General features: G+C 49.1%; 3 protein-coding genes across 3 annotated transcripts; 2 read left to right on the forward strand and 1 right to left on the reverse strand.

Moving 5' to 3' along the window:
• The first annotated feature begins 662 nt into the window (after positions 1–662).
• On the forward strand, positions 663–8,549 carry LOC123056824 (putative pentatricopeptide repeat-containing protein At3g15930). Its single transcript, XM_044480082.1, has 5 exons — positions 663–1,479; positions 2,539–3,036; positions 6,623–8,035; positions 8,458–8,484; positions 8,526–8,549. The coding sequence occupies exons 1-5, from the start codon at positions 1,144–1,146 to the stop codon at positions 8,547–8,549; spliced, it is 2,298 nt and encodes a 765-aa protein (XP_044336017.1). The 5' UTR covers positions 663–1,143.
• Positions 8,550–9,699: 1,150 nt separating this feature from the next.
• LOC123058026 (UDP-glycosyltransferase 73D1-like) lies at positions 9,700–11,350 on the reverse strand. The gene is made up of 2 exons (XM_044480869.1): positions 10,869–11,350; positions 9,700–10,706 (listed from the first exon to the last, which is right to left on the reverse strand). The coding sequence occupies exons 1-2, from the start codon at positions 11,348–11,350 to the stop codon at positions 9,710–9,712; spliced, it is 1,479 nt and encodes a 492-aa protein (XP_044336804.1). The 3' UTR covers positions 9,700–9,709.
• A 9,870-nt stretch (positions 11,351–21,220) lies between these two features.
• On the forward strand, positions 21,221–23,110 carry LOC123056826 (putative pentatricopeptide repeat-containing protein At3g15930). The gene has a single exon (XM_044480083.1). It carries the CDS (start codon positions 21,221–21,223, stop codon positions 23,108–23,110), a length of 1,890 nt encoding a protein of 629 aa, XP_044336018.1.
• The last annotated feature ends 974 nt before the right edge of the window (positions 23,111–24,084 follow it).

Below are 24,084 nucleotides of genomic sequence, written 5' to 3' on the forward strand. Positions count from 1 at the left end.
ATCCAGGAAAATGCGAGCACCAATGTCAAGTTTGGGAGTTGAACGCTGTTGGACAGGAGATATCACGGTCCTCTTAACCATCCAACCACAGATTGGTTCACGGTGTTCTAGACTTTAAAAGTATGATGGGCATATCTAGTATATTCTTTAAACATGTTTACGTGGCCATCAGTTTTCTTAGTACCCATCTTATTAAACCTGGATGAAAAAACAAAGCCATTTGATGTTAATGAATTTTTAAAATCTTCGATTACCGTGAGCTTGCTTGGCAATATTGCTTGTGTCTATATGAAGGGACCATGAAGTGAATTTTTGAAAAAAGAACAAATTTATGGTGCATACATTTTTGTGACATTTCTACTATCTTTTTCTCAAAATGGATGAGTGCAGCAATGCACGCAATCAATGATCTAGTACATTTGTAAAATACACTAGCACTGTACTTTGTAAAAGAAAGCCAGATGGATTCCTAGTACACATATTTCTATTCATGCGGGTCGGATATCTCCAAAATCGCACACACATATGTAAAATTGACATCTCACTGAATCCTGAGATCCCGTTTGAAATGGATGTGCTTTTTTTTTTTGAGAATGGATGTGTTGTTTTGTGCACACTGATATTTAATTCAAGCTTGAGCTAAATATCTGTGGCCACACAAATTTTACACCGATTCCAAACAGCCTCTTATATAAAGAAAAAGAAAAAGAAAAACAGAGCGGAAGGCGAGCGAAGTCTTCATTCCCCGCTCGAAGGCCACCGCCGCTGTCGGTTGCCGACCCTGCTCGCCGGAGCGCAGCTCCACGTGAGCACGTCCAGCGATAGGCTCCACTCTTCCTCCACCGCTCCCGCCGTCGTGACGCGCCGGGACCTCCTCGCTCGCCCGTGTCTTCTAGTCCGCTGCCGCTGTCGTTCGTAGACCAGACGTGCGCGGTGCGCCACCCCCCAGTGCAGTCCATCTCGTCGGCTCATCCTTTCTTTCCCTGCAGTGGTAAATCAATCTACCCGCGGTTAACGCGACGATGCCGCGGTGAGGAGCGCCCGGGGAAGGCTGGCACCCGCATTGCTCTGCGCCCACGGCCTGTTCGACGGAATTCCCAGCCGGGGCGCCTCGCGGTGCTGGTTCGGCTGCCAGGGCCGAGGATGCCCTTGCGGGCGTACGTGGGCATGCTGGCACGCGGAGCCAGGCCTGGCGCGTACACGTTTCCGCCGTTGCTCAAGGCGGTGGTGGCAGAGCGGGGCGCCGTGGCGTCGGCCGCCGGAGACTCTGTCCACGCGCATGTGGTTAAGTTTGGGCTGCAGCTCAACGCCCACGTGGCGAGCTCGCTGGTCCTCATGTACGCGGCCAGGGGCGACGGCGTGACGGCGCGCGCACTGCTGGATGTGCAGCCCGCCAGAGGTGGCGGCACGCCCGTCATGTGGAATGCGCTTATGTCCGGTCACGACATGTTGAGTATATTGTGTACGTGTATATGTGTGTAGGGCCCACCTCCTGTTTCCTTGTATAGTTGAGGTTGTGGCCCACCTCTGTACTTATATATACGTGCCTGGTGCACCGATCAATACATCAAGATTGCACAGCCCATAACTTGTCCTTCTACATGGTATCCATCACAGCACGATCCTAACCCTAGCCGCCGCCGCCGCCGCCGCCTCTTCCCGCCGCCGTCACCAGCCGCTGCCGCCGCCGCCCTCCTTCCGGCCGCCGCCGCCTCTTCCCGCCGCCGTCACCAGCCGCTGCCGTCGCCGCCCTCCTTCCGGCCGCCGCCGCCGCCGCTGGTCACCGCCGCACTGCCCTCCCCGCCCCGCTCGCCGCCGCCGCCTCCACCCGAGGCCGCCGTCGCCGCACCCCACTGCTTCCGCCTCCTTCCACCCGCGCCGCGCCCCTCCCTCCCCACCCGCGCCGCGCCCTACCCCCTCTCTCCCTTAACCCGCGCCGCACCCTACCACCCGAGCCGAACCACCATGAGTTCCTCCTCCTCCACCGTCTCCAACCCGTTCGCCGGTCCCGATATCACCCTCGTCCGCGACCTCAACATCCATAAGCGCGTCCTGGTCAAACTTGATCACACCACCGCCTCCTACTCCACTTGGAAGCGGTACTTTTCGCTTGTGTTCCGTGAGTACCTCCTACACGGCCACGTGGACGACACCGTGGACTCGGCGCTCATGATCAACGACGAGGAGTGGATGATCCTCGACGCCACCATCATCCGCTGGTTCTATCTCACCATCTTCGGCGACATCTTCCACACCGTGGTGAACGACGAGGACGACGCCTATGCGGTCTGGACCAAGCTCAACGGCCTCTTCACCGACAATCGGCTGCAGCGCAAGGTCCTCCTTTATGGCGAGTTTTACGGGTGCCAGCAACTTGACTCGTCCATCGATGATTTTTGCATGCGCCTCAAGAAGCTCGCCGATGAGCTCCGTGGTCTGGGGGGAAAGATCGGCGACGAGCTCCTCATCAGCACCCTCTCCGGCGGCCTCAACGAGGACTTCTGGAACGCCGCCTCCAACCTCACCCTCATCCCGGAGCCCACCTTCGCCAAGGTGGTCGCGTACCTCAAGCTAGAGGAGCGCCGGATGCAGGTGGCAGGGACGCGCGCGACCCACACCGCCCTTGTCGCCGGCACCCGCGGGGGCTCGGCCCCGCCACCGCCCCGCCCGACGCCGCCCCAGCCGGCGGCGCCCGCCTTCCCGCCTGGCTTCCCGCCCGCCCAGCCGCCCCCTTCCCGCCGCCCCAGCCGGCGGCCAATGGGGGGGGTCGTCGCGGCGGCCGCCGGGGTGGCCGCAAGCAGGGAGGCGGCGGCGGTGCTCAGGGAGGAGCACCTCGCCAGCAGCAGCCGGCCCCTCAGCCGGCGGCTCCGTGGTACGCCGGCCAGAACCCATGGACCGGCGTTGTCCACGCCTACTCCATGCCGGTTCCTCGGGCCCCTACTCCGGGCCTTCTCGGCACTCGGCCTCCGTCACACCAGGCGTACTACGCCGCGCCGCAGCCCTATGCAGCGCCCTACGGGCAGCAGCCGCCACCAGGTGGGCCGCCGCTGGTGCCCCTAACGGCTGCGTCGTCCCTCCCGCCGGCACCATGGGACCCGGCCCTTCTGGCGGCTCTCCATACCGCTCCTTCCCCGTCCAGCTACACCGGCGGTGGCGATTGGTACATGGACAGTGGCGCCACCGCTCATATGGCGGCGTATCCCGGTAACCTCCACACTGCCCATCCTGTCCACACCTCCAACCGCATTACCGTCGGTGACGGTTCTTCTCTTCCCATCATCCATATTGGACATACATATTTTCCGTCTAACTCCACTCCTATATCCATGTCTAATATTCTTGTTTCTCCTGACCTTATTAAAAATCTTGTTTCCGTTCGTTCTCTTACACGTGAAAATCCGGTCACTGTTGAATTTGACGAATGTGGTTTTTCTGTTAAGGACGCTCGCACGCGGATGGTGCTCCACCGATGTGACAGCCCCGACGAGCTCTACCCGGTTCACTCCGCCACCTCCACCACTTCCGCCGCCCCTGTCGCTCTCGCCACCGGAGTGGATCTCTGGCACGCTCGCTTGGGTCATCCTAATCCTGCCACCCTTCGCCACATACTTCGGAGTTTTTCTTTCACATGTAATAAGAACGAGGATCACTCGTGTCATGCATGTCGCCTCGGCAAACATGCTCGTCTTCCGTTTAGGCCTTCTTCCTTTGTTGCATCGTACCCGTTTGAATTAATTCATAGTGATGTTTGGACATCTCCTGTTGCCAGTAATACGGGCTTTCTTTATTATCTTGTCATACTTGATGATTTTTCGCATTATGTGTGGACCTTCCCGTTGCGCCGCAAGTCGGATGTTATATCCACCCTTGCCGCTTTCTACTCTTACGTTCTCACGCAGTTTGGTCGACCCATTCTCGCGTTGCAGACAGACAACGGGAAGGAGTTTGACAACACCGCTGTTCGTAATCTTCTCACCACACATGGCACGATTTTTCGTCTCACTTGCCCGTATACCTCGCAGCAGAACGGTCGTGCTGAGCGCATCCTTCGCACTCTTAATGACTGCGTTAGGACTCTTCTCTTTCATGCCAATGTGCCTCCGCGCTTTTGGCCTGACGCTCTAGCCACCGCTTCTCTCCTCATCAACATCCGTCCATGTCGTACTCGCGGGAAATTTACACCTCACCACCTTCTCTTCGGTGCACCTCCCTCTTATGAAGGGCTTCGCATCTTTGGCTGCCTGTGCTACCCTAGCATCGCTGCCACTGCGCCTCATAAGCTCGCACCTCGCTCCGTCGCCTGCATCTTTCTCGGCTACCCACCTAACACTAAGGGCTACCGCTGCTACGATCCCGTCTCCCACCGTGTTTTCACCTCCCGACACGTTTACTTTGATGAGATGGTCTTCCCGTTTCAGCAGCAGGTACCCCTTGTCGTCTCGTCGCCGCCGGCCACCGGCGGCCCATCGACGACCTCGTCAGGCGGACGATCACGTCTGGCTCGTGGACCGCCTCCGAGCTTTGGCGGTCCTCGCGCCCTTCTGTCGGCGCCCACCCATCCGGCCTCCTCGGCTGGCTCCGACGGCGCGGCCGGCGCCCCGCTGCCCCCGACTCGGGCGCCGCGGGGTCGGGCGCTGCCGGCTCGGCCGCCTCCTCCGCCGCCTCGACGCCGGCCGCCTCACCGGCCCCGATGCCGGCCGCCTCGCCGGCTCTATCGTCGGCTGCGACGCCGGCCGCCTCGCCGGCCGCGACGCCCGCCGCCTCCCCGGCCCCGACGCCGGCCGCCTCGCCGATGGCTCCGGTGGCTCCGTCCGGCCCCGTCACCCGCGCTCACGCCGGCATTCATTGTCCGAGTCTCCGGTACTCGCGTGACGAGTACGTCCTCGCCGCCTCCGCTGTGGAGCCGTCGCCCATTCCTGCGTCCGCTCGCGCCGCCCTTCGTGATCCTCACTAGCTTGCGGCGATGCAGAAAGAGTTCGACGCTCTTCAACGGAACCGCACCTGGACCCCGGTTCCCCGGCCTCCTCGCGCCAACGTCATCACAGGCAAGTGGGTCTTTCGCCATAAGACTCGCTCAGACGGTACACTTGAGCGCTACAAGGCTCGCTGGGTGGTCCGCGGTTTCCGCCAGCGTGCTGGAGTTGACTTCACAGAGACGTTTGCCCCGTTTGTCAAACCGGGCACGATCCGCACTGTCCTCCAGCTCGCCGTCTCCCGCGGCTGGCTTGTTCACCAGATGGATGTCTCCAACGCCTTTCTCCACGGCCATCTTGAGGAGCAGGTGTTTTGTGAGCAACCCACCGGCTTCGTCGACGCTTCACTTCCCGGCCATGTGTGCCTGCTGTCTCGCTCTCTTTACGGGCTAAAGCAGGCACCCCGAGCCTGGTACCAGCGGATCGCCGGGTTTCTTCAGACACTGGGCTTCAGCGTCACTCGCTCGGACGCCTCATTGTTTGTATATCGCCACGGTGACACGACTGCATATTTGCTGCTTTACGTCGACGACATCATCCTGACAGCCTCCTCTGCAGCCGTTCTTCAGCAGATTACTCTCCGGCTGCGTGACGAGTTTGCTATCAAGGACCTGGGTGCTCTACATTATTTCCTTGGCATTGAGGTCGTTCGGCGTCCGGACGGTTTCTTTCTTCATCAGCAGAAGTATGCACATGAGCTTCTTGAGCGTGCTGGCATGCTCAACTGCCATCCTGTTGCTACTCCTGTCGACACGAAGGTCAAGGTCTCTGCTATTGAGGGTTCGCTTGCGTCGGATGCTCCTTTCTACCGGTCTATTGTCGGCGCTCTACAGTACTTGACTCTCACCAGACCGGATCTTCAGTATGCTGTACAGCAGGTGTGTCTCCACATGCACGCCCCTCGTGACTCTCATTGGACTCTCGTGAAGCGGATCCTTCGCTACATCCGCGGCACGATGTCCCTCGGGTTGACACTTACGGCGTCCATTTCTCTGGAGATGGTGGCTTACTCCGATGCAGACTGGGCGGCTGCCCCGATACTCGTCGGTCCACCTCTGGCTACTGCGTCTACCTTGGTCCTTCCCTTGTCTCGAGGTCGTCCAAGCGACAACCCACGGTTTCGCGCTCTAGCGCGGAGGTTGAGTACCGAGCTGTGGCTAACGCTGTCGCCGAGTGCACCTGGCTTCGACAGTTACTTCAGGAGCTACATCACGATGTCTCCCAGGCTACGGTTGTCTACTGTGACAACGTCTCTGCGGTGTACCTCTCCGCCAACCCCGTTCATCATCGCCGGACTAAACACATCGAGCTGGACATTCACTTTGTGCGCGAGCAGGTGGCTCTTGGACGCATGCGGGTTCTCCATGTGCCGACCGCTCAGCAGTTCGCCGATGTGATGACGAAGGGACTGCCGACCTCTACCTTTGAGGAGTTCCGTTCCAGTCTCTGCGTCACTGGCGCCGCTTCGACTGCGGGGGGGGGGGGGGGTGTTGAGTATATTGTGTACGTGTATATGTGTGTGTAGGACCCACCTCCTGTTTCCTTGTATAGTTAAGGTCGTGACCCACCTCTGTACTTATATATACGTGCCTGGTGCACCGATCAATACATCGAGATTGCACAGCCCATAACTTGTCCTTCTACACAAGAGAAGCAGGCAGTTCAGGCTGTCATGCTGCTCTTTCCTGGATATGGTGAGGGCTGGCATTGTGGCCACGCCGGTCACCTACATCACGGTGCTGTCAGCATGCGGCCAAGGCAACGACGTCCTGCTCGGAATGCAGCTGCACAAGCGCGTCATTGAGAGTGGGGTGTTGCCTGACCTCAAGGTGGAGAATGCGCTCGTTGATATGTATGCCGAGTGTGGAGAGATGGAAGCAGCTTGGGATTTGTTTGACAGCATGCAGGTGAGGAACATTGTGTCGTGGACATCGGTGATCTATGGGTGTGTAAGACTAGGCCAGGTTGATCGAGCCAGAGTACTGTTTGATCGTATGCCTGAGAGGGACACCGTCTCATGGACTGCAATGATTGATGGTTATGTACAAGCTGGCCAGTTCCGAGAGGCATTGGAGATGTTTCGTGAGATGCAACTTAGCAAGGTGAGGGCAGACGAGTTCACCATGGTCAGCATAGTCACGGCATGCGCGCAGCTTGGTGCTTTAGAGACAGGGGAGTGGGCTAGACTTTACATGAACAGACATGGGATCAAGATGGATACTTTTGTCGGGAATGCGCTCATAGACATGTATTCAAAGTGTGGGAGCATCGGGAGGGCAATGGACGTGTTCAATGAGATGCACAGTAGAGATAAATTTACTTGGACCGCTGTTATACTTGGTCTTGCAGTGAATGGCCATGGTGAGGAGGCTATCGATATGTTTGACAGGATGCTTAGGGTGTTTGAAGTTCCAGACGAGGTGACCTTCATTGGCGTTCTCACTGCATGTACTCATTCTGGTTTGATTGACAAAGGACGAGACTTCTTTCTCAGCATGACTGGGACCTACAGGATTGCTCCTAATGTGATGCACTATGGATGCATAATCGACCTCCTTGGGCGAGCTGGAAAACTAAGAGAAGCATTGGAGACAATAGGTAAAATGCCCATGAAACCCAACTCTGCAATTTGGGGGACCCTGCTGGCAGCTTGTAGGGTCCATGGTAACTCAGAGATGGGTGAATTGGCAGCAGAACGTCTCCTTGAGTTGGATCCTGAGAACAGCATGGCTTACGTCCTTTTGTCCAATCTGTATGCAAAATCGAATAGATGGGGAGATGTTCGGTGGCTTAGGCAATTAATGATGGAGAAAGGAATCAAGAAAGAGCCTGGTTGCAGTCTTGTTGAAATGAACGGCACAATTCACGAATTTGTAGCTGGCGATAGATCTCATCCTATGAGTGAAGAAATCTATTCTAAATTGGACAAGGTACTCACGGATTTGAAGAATGATGGGTATGTACCTGATGTAACCGAGGTCTTTGTTCAAGTCACAGAAGAAGAAAAACAAAAAGTTCTTTATTGGCACAGCGAAAAGTTGGCTGTCGCTTTTGCATTACTCGTATCAAAATCCAGCGTGACAATAAGGATCGTGAAAAACTTGAGGATGTGTTTGGATTGCCACAATGCAATTAAGTTGATCACCAAGTTATATATGAGAGAGATTGTTGTGAGAGACAGGACACGCTTCCAACATTTTAGACATGGACTGTGCTCTTGTAAGGACTATTGGTAACCCATCATGCATCGATGATGTAAAACAAGGCAATATCAGTTGTCCTAAAGTCACTCAATGATTAACAAGCATTTTTCATTTCAAATGATGCACTGGCTGCAAATCTGTACTTCTGAGGACGAAGTGATAATTATGACAGTATTCTCACACCAATGGAGGCCATACATGTGAAGTTCTCATTTGGGATCATCCCCAAACATCTTGGTCTAATCTTCTCTGTTGCTGAATGATGATTGTTATATTGACAGTTTGGCACAACTTCTATTAAAAGAAAGGTGAGTTATTGCATGTCATGCAATCTGTATTCTTTTTGTAGGTTTTGCTCTGCTCCTCTGAGTAATTTGTTGTTCTTAGACTGTTATTTGAGAGGGGTTCCAATTCAATTCTTATATTTTATTAGTCCAAAGGAATTTGTCTGGTCTTCTCAATTTTCTTTCACCAACATGTTATACATGATTCACTGGCTCTGCAGAAAGTTTCAGTGGGGAAATTCTTTGAGTAACATTATTTAACTTCTGGCCTGAAGCTGATGATCATTGTGCAACAGCGTTCTGCCATTCACTTGGTAGCAAATCTGGGTGTTTGCTGAAGCTTTACTGTTTGGTGCTTAGTGAAACCAGGTTCGTTCTATTTCCACCAATCTGCAGCTTTCATATGTTCAATCCCGTTGCCTAGTTGGTAGTTGAATTTGTAATGAACTCAAAACATTGACCTGCTTTGATTGTAGAATATTTCACCATTCTTGTTCATAGTTGCTCAGTAAATCTTGAAACATTTTGTGGAACAGCCTCTCTATTTAGACGCTCAGTATAAGTTATTCACACATCTTTGTGCCCACAGCTGTTAGATACCTCCGTATCAAAGTATAGGACGTTTTTGCAGTTCACATTGAAGTGCAAAAACGTCTTATATTTTGGTACGGAGGGAGTAAATACATACTTTTATCCGAAAAAAATATTTAGAAGGTTAAAGTGCATATTTAGCAGGAATGTGGCACCTGAAGTAATTGCTTTCCTCATTAATCTTGAGTTTGGCCCTCCCCAAACCTTTTTTTAGGATTAGGATGGGAGAGATCCTTGAAACTTAATGTTCGCCACACTAAGTCAAACATAAGCTTCTAATTTCTTGTGCACTTTATGCTGGTTCTAATTCCTTCTTTTCTTTCGATTATTCACCTTGAATTACCTCTTGTTTTCAGTGTCAGTTTTGACTGTGTGCATACATATTATTTTATTTTTTTCCCTTTTCCAACTCTTATTAACTCTGATGAGCTAGTGGGAAACAAAGGGAAGGGAGAACATAACATCTGGAAAATCAGACTGTGTGTAACATTATATTGACTGCCAGGGAACCTGTGTAACAGTATGGATAATCGATATTGCTGTCAACTCATTTGGACCATGCCTAATCTCTAAACAATTAGGCCACCACCAGTGACCCTGATACAAGCTACTGGTTATTTGGAAAATAAATTTCTTTATTAAGTTTACACCATGTGCATCAACCACATGCATTCGTCTTGTTTCCCATTTCTTGAATCAGTAGCTTTATGTTGTTATATGAAGAACCTTCCTCATCGAAAGCCCTCCTTGCCTTGATGGCACAGTCTTTTGCTCTCACCCGGAACTGCTCTTGAGCTTTCCCCTCATCCATCAGGGCGTACACTGCTCTCTCCACATCATTTCTTGTAACCATAGCCTCTTTGTGTTCATGTCCCCACCGTGTAACTCCTTCCACTCCAACCTCCACCCCAATGTTCAGCACATCCACCACCAACTTCTCGTTTGAAAACTGCTCCGCGAAGTGTGGCCATGTGATCATGGGCACACCAGCACAGATGCTCTCTATTGTTGAGTTCCACCCACAGTGTGTCATGAATCCTCCAATGGCTTGGTGCCACAGGATCATCACCTGTGGTGCCCAGCCCCTTATGATCATGCCTCTCTCTTTGACGCGTTCCTCGAAGCCATCTGAGAGCCATTCCTCAACTTCTGGAAACTTATCTCCCGCTTTGATCACCCAAATGAATGGTTTCTTGGTGGCTTCAAGTCCCAGGCCGAGCTCAATAAGTTGCTGAGGTGCAGTGCAGGTGAGGCTGCCAAAGCTGACAAAGATCACTGAGCCTGGCTTCATTGAATCAAGCCACTGCAAGCACTCTGCCTCATCTATTGGCGCCTTGTTTCCTCTTGCGGCGATTGTGCTGCTGTTTTGGTGGCAGAGGCACATTGGCCCGACCGTCCATACTTTCTTCCTTGTCACCTGCTCAAAGGATTCGATATGCAATGTCTCCAGCTCTTTGAAGCTGTTAAGGACTACGCCATCGCATCTCAGCTCCTCTTGATAGATCTTCTCACGAATTTGCTCCATACCTGGAATGGGAATGCCTCCAGGGCATTTAGCCTTTTCCAACTCCAGTGGTGTAGGGAACCCTGGGATCGTAATGAGCTCATTCTCATCTGTGACGTGTTTCAATAAGTTGTCGCGGCAAATGATGTAACTGCAAGATGGCAATAGTTGTTAAAATTGCATAAAAATGCAGGCTTAAACGTCAACAAACTGCAATTGATCTGCAAAACTAAAGATGGTAATAGCACAGCTAATTTGCCCGGTACAAAATTAACTACTGACGGGATTTCCCTCTTATGAGTTATGATTGTACCTGACAAGGGACGAGAAGCCACAGAAGCCTCTAAAGGTGAGCCTCGGGATACCAAGCTCTCTTGCGACATCACCGGTCCACCAATGCATCGTGTCAGATATGATGCAGCTCGGAGGCGGCAGCTGCTGCTCACTGAGGTGTGCTTTGAGCGGCTCCCGAAGCGCGGCGCATGCCTCCAAGAAGTTCGACAGCAGATCCTTTGATTGGATCATGTCTATGTTCTCGCACCCGTCCGGTAGGCCAAACTTGGCTGCCGGGAAATGGAGCTCCACGAGCCGGACCGCCAGGCCTGTCTCCTCCATGTGGGCGGCAAAGCTCGCCAACCTGGACGCGTTCACTGGCGTGGTGATGAAGGTGACCTGCGCGCCGTGCTCGGCCAGCAGGCTCGCCATGTCGGTCATGGGGATGATGTGACCCTGCGCCATCATCGGGACCAGCACGAAGTGCACCCTTGCGGAGCCGCTCTGGCCATCGCCGGACATGGCTGAATCGGCTTTGTCAGCGAAGTTGGTGGAGTCAGTCAAGCTGGGAGGAAGCAACACTATCGCCCGGCAAGATGCATGCCACGATCTGTTGGAAGCAACGCAATGGGATGGTAACCGTGGTGTATAAATAGCATCTGGTACTGGCGGAAAATGCTTTGGGCTGTATTTCTCGGTTATTTCGTATATTTGCTGTTATAAATGCTCAATCTGTCGTATAACACCGATGATTTGATCATATATTTGCTGTTATAAATGTTCAATCTTTCGTATCGCACCAATCTATAACTATATCTACACCTACTAATTCATATCTATTACTGTATCTATATACCTAATCTATACCTATCTCTATAAATAAATAAATAAAGAGGCTATAAAAGGGCTATCGCTTCTTCCTGTGCGTCACGAAAATTACCCCAAAATTGCAAAATATTACCCACTAATGCTACCTAAGTGATAAAAAAGTTTCACATAGGGGAACTCTCCCGATTGGACCGGCCCATGCAATAGGGACCTCCTATATTATGCTCTGCATGCTGGGAGAAGACACAGCGCGCCCGATTGGGCCGACCCATGTCTGGGCTGCCTGTTTTTCGAATTTCGTTTACTAGTATTTATTTATTGAAATTCGGTGATTGTTTCCCTCTCGCTAGGGTTCTGTTCCTCCCGGGGCGATCTTGTCGCCGCCGTCGAGAGTCTCGTCCCCTACCTTCGCTTCTCCCCTGGCTCTCCCGATCGGGGGGTTCTCTGTTACGCCCTTCCCTGGCAGGCGGGGCAGGCGGGGGGTTAGGGATCCATCTGAACGGCCCGATCTAGTTTGACTCGGGTTAGGGTTTTGAGATGTCATCAACCAAGCCTTCGGGATCGGCGGCGGCTGGTCCAGCGGAGATCGACGACGTAGATCGGCTGATGAAGGAGTTGGGGCTGCGAGAGGAAGACCTAGATGATGTGGTTTTTGATGCAAAGGAAGCACCGGCGGAAGCGGCTAGGTGGATCGCGCTTGCGAAGGTGCACTCTACCAAAACCTACTCGCAGTACTGGTTCTTCCGGAACATGAGAGCAGCCTGGGACCTTGCTCAGGAGGTGAAATTCAAGCCACTGGAGGAAAATCTCTATACAGTTCAGTTCTCCTGCTTGGGGGATTGGGAGAGAGTTACTCAGGAGGGTCCATGGCACTTTAGGGGAGACGCCGTTATCCTCAAGCCATATGACGGTATAACAAAACCCACCACTGTTCAGCTTGACACCATTGAGATCTGGGCGCAGATTCATGATGTGCCACCCCTGTATGCTCATCTAGTGCCATCTCTTGCGGCTAAGGTGGGCGAAGTAATTTTCACTGAACCGATATCCCAAGACTTCGCGGGTAACTTTCATCGTGTCTGGGTCAGGATCAATGTGACGAAGCCGCTGAAGAGTGCAGTATCTATGATCCGAGAGGGAAAGCGCCAAATTTACAGAGTTAGATATGAAAAACTCCCCGATTGGTGCGCCGTCTGTGGTATGTTGGGACATCTTTTCAAGGAGCATGGCAACGGAATCCATCCTCCATCGGCTTTGATTTTCAAAGACCTAAGGGCAACATGGGTAATGCGTACGGGTCAAGGTCCGGGAGGTGGACGTGGCCGCAGAGGAGGACGCAGGGGAGGACGCAACGGCGGACGTGGTAGGGGTGCACAGTACGTTGGCGCTGAGCATGTGGAAGACCCGGCTGCAGATCAGGATGCTGAGATGGAAGAGGTGGACAACAGAAAGAGGTCGTCAGAATTAGCTACAATTCAGAATAGTGTGCCATCGTCATATATAGCAGCCAATACAGGGAAAAGCAACATGTTGGCGTTACCTCCATCCACTATTCCTGATAGTCCGAGTGCAAAACAAGAAGTTAAAAGAGCTAAAGTGGTGAACGAGGATGACAGGAACTCAAGCAAGACTGGAAACCAGGGGAAGAATGACTCAAGTTTGGCGGGCTCCGGAGAGGGGCGCCGCCAGGGCCAATGAGTGTTTTCTGCTGGAACTGCCGGGGTGCGGGTAAAGCCGCGGCAGTTCGCGAACTTCGCGATTTCGCGAGGAAGTTTACCCCTACCCTCCTATGTATTCTTGAAACTCAAATTGAAGGGGCTAGGGTAGAAGCATTAGCGAGTTCTATTGGCTTTGATAATTCTTATGCAGTAGATAGTCAGGGTAGAAGTGGTGGTATTGGTCTTTTTTGGAACAATTCAATAAAGGTTGAAATATTAGGTTACTCTGTGTATCATCTTGACGTGTCTGTTGAGGAGCAGGGAAAAGAAAAGTGGAGGTTGACCTGCGTGTACGGTGAAGCGCAGACACATTTGCGGCATCAAACTTGGACGACTTTAAAAAACATTAGCACTTTGAGCAGCTTACCATGGCTATGCATAGGGGATTTCAATGAAGTCTTACGTCCAGATGAGCATGTGGGAGTTGGTCAACGCAGCAACGCTCAAATTCAAGCGTTTCGAGAAGCCACGGATATTTGCATGTTGCTAGATATTGGCTATAAGGGCCGTTTTTGGACCTTTGAGAAAAAGGTGGCCGGGGGAAGTTTCACACGGTGTAGGCTTGACAGAGCGTTGGTGAGCGCGGAGTGGTTGGCGAGGTTCCCAACGGCTTCTCTGACACATCTCACGGCAGCTTCTTCTGATCACGCCCCGCTGCTGCTCGAGTTTGGAGGCCACCAGGAGACTCGGATAAACCATACGTTCAAGTACGAGCTGATGTGGGAGACTCATGAGCAGCTTAGAGAGACGATACTAAGGGGATGGGATCCAGGAGCGCCGTGTGCTACGGTCGAAGAGATGCGAGCCAAGCTCCAGAACTTGTCTCAAGGTCTTGGTAAGTGGAGCAATGATACTTTCGGAAGTGTGCGGAAGGAAATTAAAAAATTGAAGCAGATGTTGGAGGAGCTGCGTAATGACCCACTAAGGATGGCGCCGTCTCATGTAGAACTAAAAATCAATGAGAAGTTAATTGAGATGTACCACCGCGAAGAAATTATGTGGCGACAAAGGGCACGGTTGGAATGGCTCACGGAGGGGGACAAGAATACAAAATTTTTCCATCTGCGTGCTAGTCTCAGGAGGAAAAAGAATATGATAAAGGCTCTACAGAATTCTTTAGGGGTGGAAATAAGTGACCCGGCAGAGTTGAAGGAAATGGCAAATACGTTTTACCAGAATTTGTATGCTTCAGAAGGAGTCCAGAATATGGACGGAGTCTTGGCGCATGTTCCCAGAAAGGTAACAACAGCAATGAATGAGACATTATGTGCGCCCTATACCAGTCAAGAAGTTAAAACTGCCTTGTTCCAAATGTTTCCCACCAAGGCACCCGGACCGGACGGCTTTCCGGCTCATTTTTACCAAAGACATTGGGATATTTGTGGGGAAGAGGTCACCAAGATAGTTTTGAGGATTGTTAGGGGACAGGAAAGCCCCGAATGCATCAATGACACAATTCTTGTTCTTATTCCCAAGGTAATGAACCCCACAATTTTAGCTCAGTTCCGGCCCATCAGTTTATGCAATGTTCTTTATAAGATTGCTTCAAAAGTAGTTGCAAATAGACTGAAAGTTATCTTGCCTGACATTATTTCGGAGGAGCAATCGGCCTTTGTCCCGGGTAGACTGATTACAGATAACATCATATCTTCTTATGAGTGTTTGCATTTTATGAAACAGACAAAATCAAAAAGTAACAGTTATTGTGCTCTGAAGTTGGATATGATGAAAGCCTATGACAGATTAGAGTGGTCCTACCTAAGAGCGATAATGGCCAAGCTTGGTTTTGCACGGCAATGGATTGATATTGTTATGAGTATGGTCTCCTCAGTTTCTTTCTCCGTGTTGTTCAATGGTGAGAAGCTTGATGCTTTCAAACCATCAAGAGGAATCCGACAGGGAGACCCAATTTCTCCTTACTTGTTCTTGATTGCAGCAGAGGGCCTTTCGTGCCTCCTGAAATCCAGTTCTCAGTCATCAAATTTAGCAGGTATTAAGGTGGCTCCCTCGGCGCCCACCATTAATCACCTTTTGTTTGCAGATGACAGCCTGTTGCTTTTCAAGGCCAATGTGGAGGGGTCAGTTGAAGTGTCAAACCTGTTGGATACATATTGCAATGCATCAGGACAGAGAATTAATCATGAAAAGTCCTCTATTTTCTTCAGTAAGGGGTGTCCTGGGCCGGTCAGAGAAGCAGTGAAGAATTCTTTGCAGGTCCATAATGAATCTCTCAGTGAACGTTATCTAGGGATGCCTACTGATGTTGGCCAATCCAAGAATGGGACCTTTAAATATCTAAGAGATCGAGTATGGGAGAAAATTAAAGGATGGATGGAGAAGCTTTTATCAGCGGCAGGGAAGGAAGTATTAATCAAATCGGTGGCACAAGCTATTCCGGTATTCTCTATGTCATGTTTCAGACTCCCCCGAGGACTGTGTGAGAACATCACTTCAATCATACGCCAGTTCTGGTGGGGCTCGAAGCAAGGAAGAAGAAAGCCAAGTTGGGTGGCATGGGACGTGTTGACAAGACCAAAGCACCTCGGAGGTTTAGGTTTCCGGGACTTAGAGATCTTTAATTTGGCGCTCCTTGCTAGACAAGCATGGCGCATAATGACCAATGATACGTCCTTGAGTGCCCGAATGCTCAAAGCCATATATTTTCCGGGAAGTAATCTTCTAGACGCCGAGTTGGGGTCCCACCCTTCTCAGATTTGGCGGGCGATGTTGGATGGGCGTGACATTTTGGCACAGGGAATCATACGCAGAATCGGAGATGGGACAAGTACGGGCATATGGATACATAATTGGATACCTCGGGATAATTTCAAAAGGCCTATCACATCTCTGGTGACTAACCCACCGGCTATGGTGAGTCAGCTCATTGATACCTCAACCGCTGCTTGGAACGAGAACTTGATCAGAACAGTCTTCACACGTTTTGATGCGGAGGAGATCCTCAAAATACCTTTGTGTACAAGAATAATTTCAGATTTCTGGGCCTGGCATGAGGAAAGCAGTGGCATCTTCACAGTTCGGTCGGCATACCGAATGATCATACGTACAAAGCTTAGTAGAGAGAGTTGGATTGAACAGGAAGCTAGCACTTCGGCCTCCCAATCAGAGAGCAATCATTGGACATCAATATGGCACATTAAAGTTCCCTCCAAATTGCGAGTTTTTGTTTGGCGACTTGCAAGACAATCTATACCTTGCAGGGTTCTGCTCAACCATCGGAATATGGCTACGACAGATACATGTTTGCTGTGTGGGGCCCGCGATACATGGCGGCATGCTCTACTCTCTTGTCCGATGGCAGGGAGCGTGTGGGCGCTCGCACCTGATAATATAGTGGAGACTATGAGTGGCCACTTGGAGGAAAGTGCAAAGGATTGGTTGTTTGCCTTACATGAAATATTAGCCAATGATGATTTTGTTCGGCTGGTGGTGACACTATGGGCGATCTGGGGAGCAAGGAGAAAGGCCATTCATGAAGATATATTTCAGTCACCACATACTTTACAAGGTTTTATCAACTCTTATTTATCAGAGTTACAGGTGATCAAAGAAAGAGCTCCAGCCGCACGAACTAGCAGTGCCATATCGCAGCACATGGCCCGCTGGATTCCACCAGAGGCCGGATGTGCAAAGCTGAACGTTGATGCGGCGGTGTCACGCCGTGGTTTTGGGGCGATTGGAGTTATCTGCAGGGACCAACAAGGTGGCTATATGAGCGCTTCTGCCATTGTCTTCAGATATATTGCGGACCCAACAACGCTTGAAGCTTTGGCAATTAGAGAAGCTATGGGTCTAGCCGATGATCTCTATGCCCAAAGAATTCATGTGGCATCGGACTGCAAGGTGGTGATTGATGATATTCAGAAGAAAAACTTGTCGAGTTATGGGGCTATAGTTCAAGAGATTATAAGCCATTCTCTTTCCTTTACTTTTTGTAATATAGTTCATGAACGAAGGAGCTCAAATTTTGAAGCTCACAATTTAGCGAAGCATGCACTTACCCTGGGAGCTGGCCGCCATGTTTGGCTGGGGCATCCAGGGAATCTTCCGTCCGTCCCTGTAAACATTGTGACGAATTAATAAAGCTTCGTGGAATTGTCTCAAAAAAAAATTTATTGTTTTTTTTCTACTTTAAATAATGAGACTTAAAAAAGTTCCTGAAAATGTTCGCGATTTTATAAAAAAATTATTTGCTTATTCAAATGTTTGGGAAATCAAAAAATGTTCATGATTTTTAGAAGTTTGTGTATTTAAAAATGTTAATGAAATTGAAAAAAAATCGCCAATTCAAAAAATGTTTATGAATGAAAAAATATCCTAAAAATTCAAAAAATGTCGTGACTTACAAAATAGCTTATTCATTCATAAAATGTTTGCTAATTCAAAAAAATGTTCGTTAAATCAAAAAAATATTCATGAAATTCAAAAATTGTTCCACCAATTTCCAAACCAATGTTCCCCCATTCTAGAAATATTTGCCGTTTCAAGATTGTTTTTAAATGTTCACAATTTAAGAAGTGGTTGCAAATAGTATAAAATATACATGAATTCAATAAATGTTCTTGGTTAGAAAATGTTGAAAAAAATGTAAAGTTGTTCATGAATTTGAAAAATATTCACAATTTCAAATATATTCATGAGTTTAGAAAAAGTATTCATGATTTCACGAAATTGAGAGTGATAGTGTATTTCGGTGATGCAGCAAAATTTGATCATGGTTAGTAGAGATTATAATTTTTTTTTCTCTCGTTATAACGCACAGGCCATTTTGCTAGTCTATACCTAATACTAAAAGTGCTATTGTTTCTGGCGGATTCACCCTTAAAGTTGCCAATAGTTACCCACTGGAAACGATTCATTTCACTAGATAGACCGTTTTCTTTGGGTTATATATAGTGTGATCCCTAACTTCTCACATCCACATAGCTAGCTCAGTGGCTAACACCTCACTCAACAACCCAGGAGACCTTTCTTTTTCTTTTTTCACTTCTCTTTTCGGTGCAAATTCAAATGATTTTTAAAATATTCATATCTTTCAAATCCTAACTCCAAAACTAACATGTTATATATGAAAATCCCTCAAAAAAATGTGTAGATTTCAAATATGCTATTATCTTGCATGTTAATCATTTGTAGAATTAAGTTGATGGTGAAACCTTAATTAATACCTTCTCTATATGAGGTATTTTGGAAGATCCTATTTACATATGTTTTATACCCCATTTTTTCTTGTGTGTACAAGGGGGCGATTTTTTCTCCCATTGCAATGCCCGGCATGTTTGCTAGTAATAATAAATAGGAAATTGCGGTACATCACGAAAATTGCCCTCAATGTTGCAAAATATTACCACCAACATCATCTATAAGTGATAAAAAGACGTTTCACACAGAAGAATCCTCCACCTGGGCCGGCTCATGAAGTAGGAACCTCATATACTGCACCCTGCGCACTGGGAGAAGATGTAGTGCGCCCGTTTGGGCTGGCCCATGTCCATGCCGCCTGTTTTTATTTTTATTTTTTCATTTTTCTTTTTGTTTCGTTTTTTGTACTTTAAATAATTTGGGACTTTTAAAAGTTCCAAAAATAAATAATTTGGTGACATGGACGACATCACCAAAGAATGCATGATATGGCAAGAAGAGACATCTTGAAGAGGAGGATGCTAGTGGCGGCCGGTGAGTGTTTTGGTGCCGGTGATGTTTTCCCATCAGGAGTTGGAACCAGTGCCGTTGATGCTTTCAGTGCGCATGCCGATGCTTTCGGTACCGGAGTTGAAACAAGTGCCGGTGATGGACTCGAAGGCGGCGATGGCATCAATGGTGGTGGTGCGGAGTGAAGATCATGACGATGGGTGAAAAGCGACCAAGATGATGATGGATGTGGCCGTTGCTTTTGCATGAAGTCCTTTTGCGTTTGTCGTAGAAAACTATGCTTTTATTTGCGCGCGAACTATGTTTTATTCTTCGAATTTGAACTCAATCGTCGGAATTGCTGTCAAATTGGCTAATCTGGGGTTTTCACTAACTGTAACGAGTTTTGTGGATCGGCGTTTTACAGGGTTTGCTAGAAATGCTCTAATTAGCATATCCAGTATATTCTTTAAACATGTTTACGTGCCAATCTGTTTTCTTAGTACCCATCTTATTAACTTCTGGATGAAAAAACCAATGTTCAAGAAAGCGGTAAGCGTAAGCGGAGCGGAAGGCCACAACTTAGAGCAATGGCCGCTTAAGCATAGCTTAACCGGGATTAAACACTTTTTTAAATAGGCCAGAATTTGGCTGTTTTCAATAATATGCAGAAGAAAACAGGTAACATAGCACATAAGTAACTGCAAATCTGAAATAGAATATAATGTTGAGGTTCAGTGGTTCACGCAGCAAGCAAAAATGCATAATATTGTCTTAGAATGAGCATATAAGATAAATGGCAGTAGCTCAGGCAGCTGCAGCAGCAGCCAGGAGGAGGAGGAGCTGAACTGGTAGTAGTGGATGACCAGGAGGAGGAGGAGGAGATGCCGGTGTCCAGATCCAGTAGCTGCTGAGAAGGAGGAAGAACGCCAGAGGAGCCACAATGCTCTCTTCTTTCCCCTCCTGTAAACCCAGTAACCCTAGCCAAACGGGCCTCTTTTGGGCCAGGCCTTATAACCCCCCCCCCCCTTTCCCCTCCCGCCTGTGGGCTATTTCAGCTCCGGTCTGACCTTTGGGCCTGCCTTCTTCGCTTCTCTGCCGCTTAAGAATGCGCAGCGAACGCTCAGCCAGCGCTTAGCGCTTAACCGATCGCTAAGTCACGCTTTTTTCCGCTCAACGCTAAAAGTTGCGTCTAGGCCAAAAACGAAGCGTTTAGCTGTCGCTCAGCGCTTAAGCGACGCTTAAAAACGCTTTCTTGAACATTGAAAAAAACCAAAGCCATTTGATGTTAATGATTTTTTAAAATCTCCGATTACCTTGAGCTTGTTTGGCAATATTGCTTGTCTATATCAAAGGACCATAAAGTGAATTTTTGAAAAAAAATAACAAATTTATGGCGCATGCAGTTTTTATAATATTTTTACTATCTTTTTCTGAAAATAGATGGGTGCGACAATGCACGCAATCAGTGATCTAGTACATTTGTAAAATATACTACTTTGTAAAAGAAAATCAGATGGATTCCTAGTACACATATTCTATCCATGCGGGTTGGAGATCTACAAAATCATACACACATATGTAGAATTGAAACCTGAGACCCCGTTTGAAATGGATGTGTTGTTTTGTGCACACTGATATTTAATTAAAGTTTGAGCTAAATATTGGTGGCCACACAAATTTTACACCGATTCCAAACAGCCTCTTATATAGAGAGAAAAAGAAAAAGAAAAACAGAGCGGAAGGCGAGCGAAGTCTTCATTCCCCGCTCGAAGGCCACCGCTATCCCGCGGCCGGAAGGCCACCGCTGCTGTTGGTTGCCGACCCTGCTCGCCGGAGCGCAGCTCCACGTGAGCACGTCCAGCGATAGGTCCCTCCGTCGTGATGCGCCGGGACCTCCTCGCTCGCCCGTGTTTTCTAATCTGCTGCCGCTGTCGTTCGTAGACCAGACGTGCTCGGTGCGCCACCCCCCAGTGCAGTCCATCTCGTCGGCTCATCCTTCCTTTCCCTGCTGCGGTAAATCAATCTACCCGCGGTTAACGCGACGATGCCGCGGTAAATCAATCTACCCGCGTTTAACGCGACGACGGCGCGGTGAGGGGTGCGCGGGGAAGGCTGGCACCCGCATTGCTCTGCGCCCGCGGCTGTTCGACGGAATTCCCAGCCCACGGTGCTGGTTTGGCTGCCAGGGCCGAGGATGCCCTTGCGGGCGTACGTGGGCATGCTGGCACGCGGAGCCAGGCCTGACGCATACACGTTCCCGCCGTTGCTCAAGGCGGTGGCGGCGGAGCGGGGTGCTGTGGCGCCGTCCGTCGGAGACTCTGTCCACGCGCATGTGGTTAAGTTTGGGCTGGAGCTCAACGCCCACGTGGCGAGCTCGCTGGTGCTCATGTACGCTGCCAGGGGCGACGGCGTGATGGCGCGTGCGCTGCTGGACGTGCAGCCTGCCGGAGGTGGCGGCACGCCCGTTGTGTGGAATGCGCTTATGTCCGGCCACAAGAGAAGCAGGCAGTTCAGGTTGTCATGCTGCTCATTCCTGGATATGGTGAGGGCTGGCGTTGTGCCCACGCCGGTCACCTACATCACAGTGCTGTCGGCATGTGGCAAAGGCAACGACGTCCTGCTCGGAATGCAGCTGCACAAGCGCGTCATTGAGAGCGGGGTGTTGCCTGACCTCAAGGTGGAGAATGCGCTTGTTGGTATGTATGCCGAGTGTGGCGAGATGGAAGCAGCTTGGGATTTGTTTGAGGTCATGCAGGTGAGGAACATTGTCTCCTGGACGTCGGTAATCTCTGGGTGTGTAAGACTAGGCCAGGTTGATCGAGCCAGGGTACTCTTTGATCGTATGCCTGAGAGGGACACCGTCTCATGGACTGCGATGATTGATGGTTATGTACAAGCTGGCCAGTTCCGAGAGGCATTGGAGATGTTTCGTGAGATGCAACTTAGCAAGGTGAGGGCAGATGAGTTCACCATGGTCAGCATAGTCACGGCATGCGCGCAGCTTGGTGCTTTAGAGACAGGGGAGTGGGCTAGAATTTACATGAACAGACATGGGATCAAGATGGATACTTTTGTTGGGAATGCGCTCATAGACATGTATTCAAAGTGTGGGAGCATCGAGAGGGCAATGGACGTGTTCAATGAGATGCACAGTAGAGATAAGTTTACTTGGACCGCTATTATACTTGGTCTTGCAGTGAATGGCCATGGTGAGGAGGCTATCAATATGTTTGACAGGATGCTTAGGGCGTTTGAAGCTCCAGACGAGGTGACCTTCATTGGCGTTCTCACTGCCTGTACTCATGCTGGCTTGGTTGACAAAGGACGAGACTTCTTTCTCAGCATGACTGTGACCTACAGGATTGCTCCTAATGTGATGCATTATGGATGCATGATCGACCTCCTTGGGCGAGCTGGGAAACTAAGAGAAGCATTGGAGACAATAGGTAAAATGCCCATGAAACCCAGCTCTGCAATCTGGGGGACCCTGCTGGCAGCTTGTAGGGTCCATGGTAACTCAGAGATAGGTGAATTGGCAGCAGAACGTCTCCTTGAGTTGGATCCAGAGAACAGTATGGCCTACGTCCTTTTGTCCAATCTGTATGCAAAATCTAATAGATGGGGAGATGTCCGGTGGCTTAGGCAGGTAATGATGGAGAAAGGAATCAAGAAAGAGCCTGGTTGCAGTCTTATTGAAATGAACGGCACAATTCACGAATTTGTAGCTGGCGATAGATCTCATCCTATGAGCGAAGAAATCTATTCTAAATTGGACAAGGTACTCACGGATTTGAAGAATGATGGATATGTACCTGATGTAACCGAGGTCTTTGTTCAAGTCACAGAAGAAGAAAAACAAAAAGTTCTTTATTGGCACAGCGAAAAGTTGGCTGTCGCTTTTGCATTACTCGTATCAGAATCCAGTGTGACAATAAGGATCGTGAAAAACTTGAGGATGTGTTTAGACTGCCACAATGCAATTAAATTGATCACCAAGTTATATATGAGAGAGATTGTTGTGAGGGACAGGACACGCTTCCATCATTTTAGACATGGACTCTGTTCTTGTAAGGACTATTGGTAACTCATCATGCATCGATGATGTAAAACAAGTTAATATCAGTTGTCCTAAAGTCTGAGTGATCACTCAGTGATTAACAAGCATTTTTTGTTTCAAATGATGCACTGGTTGCAAATCTGTACTTCAGAAGACGAAGTGATAATTAAGACAATATTCTCACACCAATGGAAGCCATACATGTTAAGTTATCATTTGGGATCATCCCCAAACATCTTGGCCTAATCTTCTCTGTTGCTGAATGATGATTGTTATATTGACAGTTTGGCGCAACTTCTATTAAAAGAAAGGTGAGTTATTGCATGCCATGCAATCTGTATTCTTTTGCTGGTTAGATACTAGTAAGTTTTGCTCTGCTCCTCTCGGTAATTTGTTCTTAGACTGTATTTGAGAGAGGTTCCAATGCAATTCTTATATTTATTAGTCCAAAGGAATTTGTCTGGTCTTCTAAATTTTCTTTCACCAACATGTGATACATGAACTTCTGGCCTGAAGCTGATGATCATGGTGCAACAGCGTTCTGCCATTCATTTGGTAGCAAATCTGGGTGTCTGCTGAAGCTTTACTGTTTGGTGCTTACTGCTTAGTGAAACCAGGTTCGTTCTATTTCCACCAATCTGCAGCTTTCATATGTTCAATCCCGTTGCCTAGTTGGTAGTTGAATTTGTAATGAACTCAAAACATTGACCTGCTTTGATTGTAGAATATTTCACCATGCTTGTTCATAGTTGCTCAGTAAATCTTGAAACATTTTGTGGAATAGCCACTCTATTTAGATGCATTTATTTATACCATAGTATAAGTTATTCACACATCTCTGTGCCCACAGTTATTAGATACCTCCGTATCAAAATATAAGACGTTTTTGTAGTTCAAATTGAAGTGCAAAAACGTATTATTTTTTGGTATGGAGGGAGAAAATACATACTTTTATCCGAAAAAATATATTTAGAAGGTTAAAGTGCATATTTAGCAGGAAT

The sequence above is a fragment of the Triticum aestivum genome, chromosome 3A, assembly GCF_018294505.1.
Source record: "Triticum aestivum cultivar Chinese Spring chromosome 3A, IWGSC CS RefSeq v2.1, whole genome shotgun sequence".
Classification (NCBI taxonomy): domain Eukaryota; kingdom Viridiplantae; phylum Streptophyta; class Magnoliopsida; order Poales; family Poaceae; genus Triticum; species Triticum aestivum.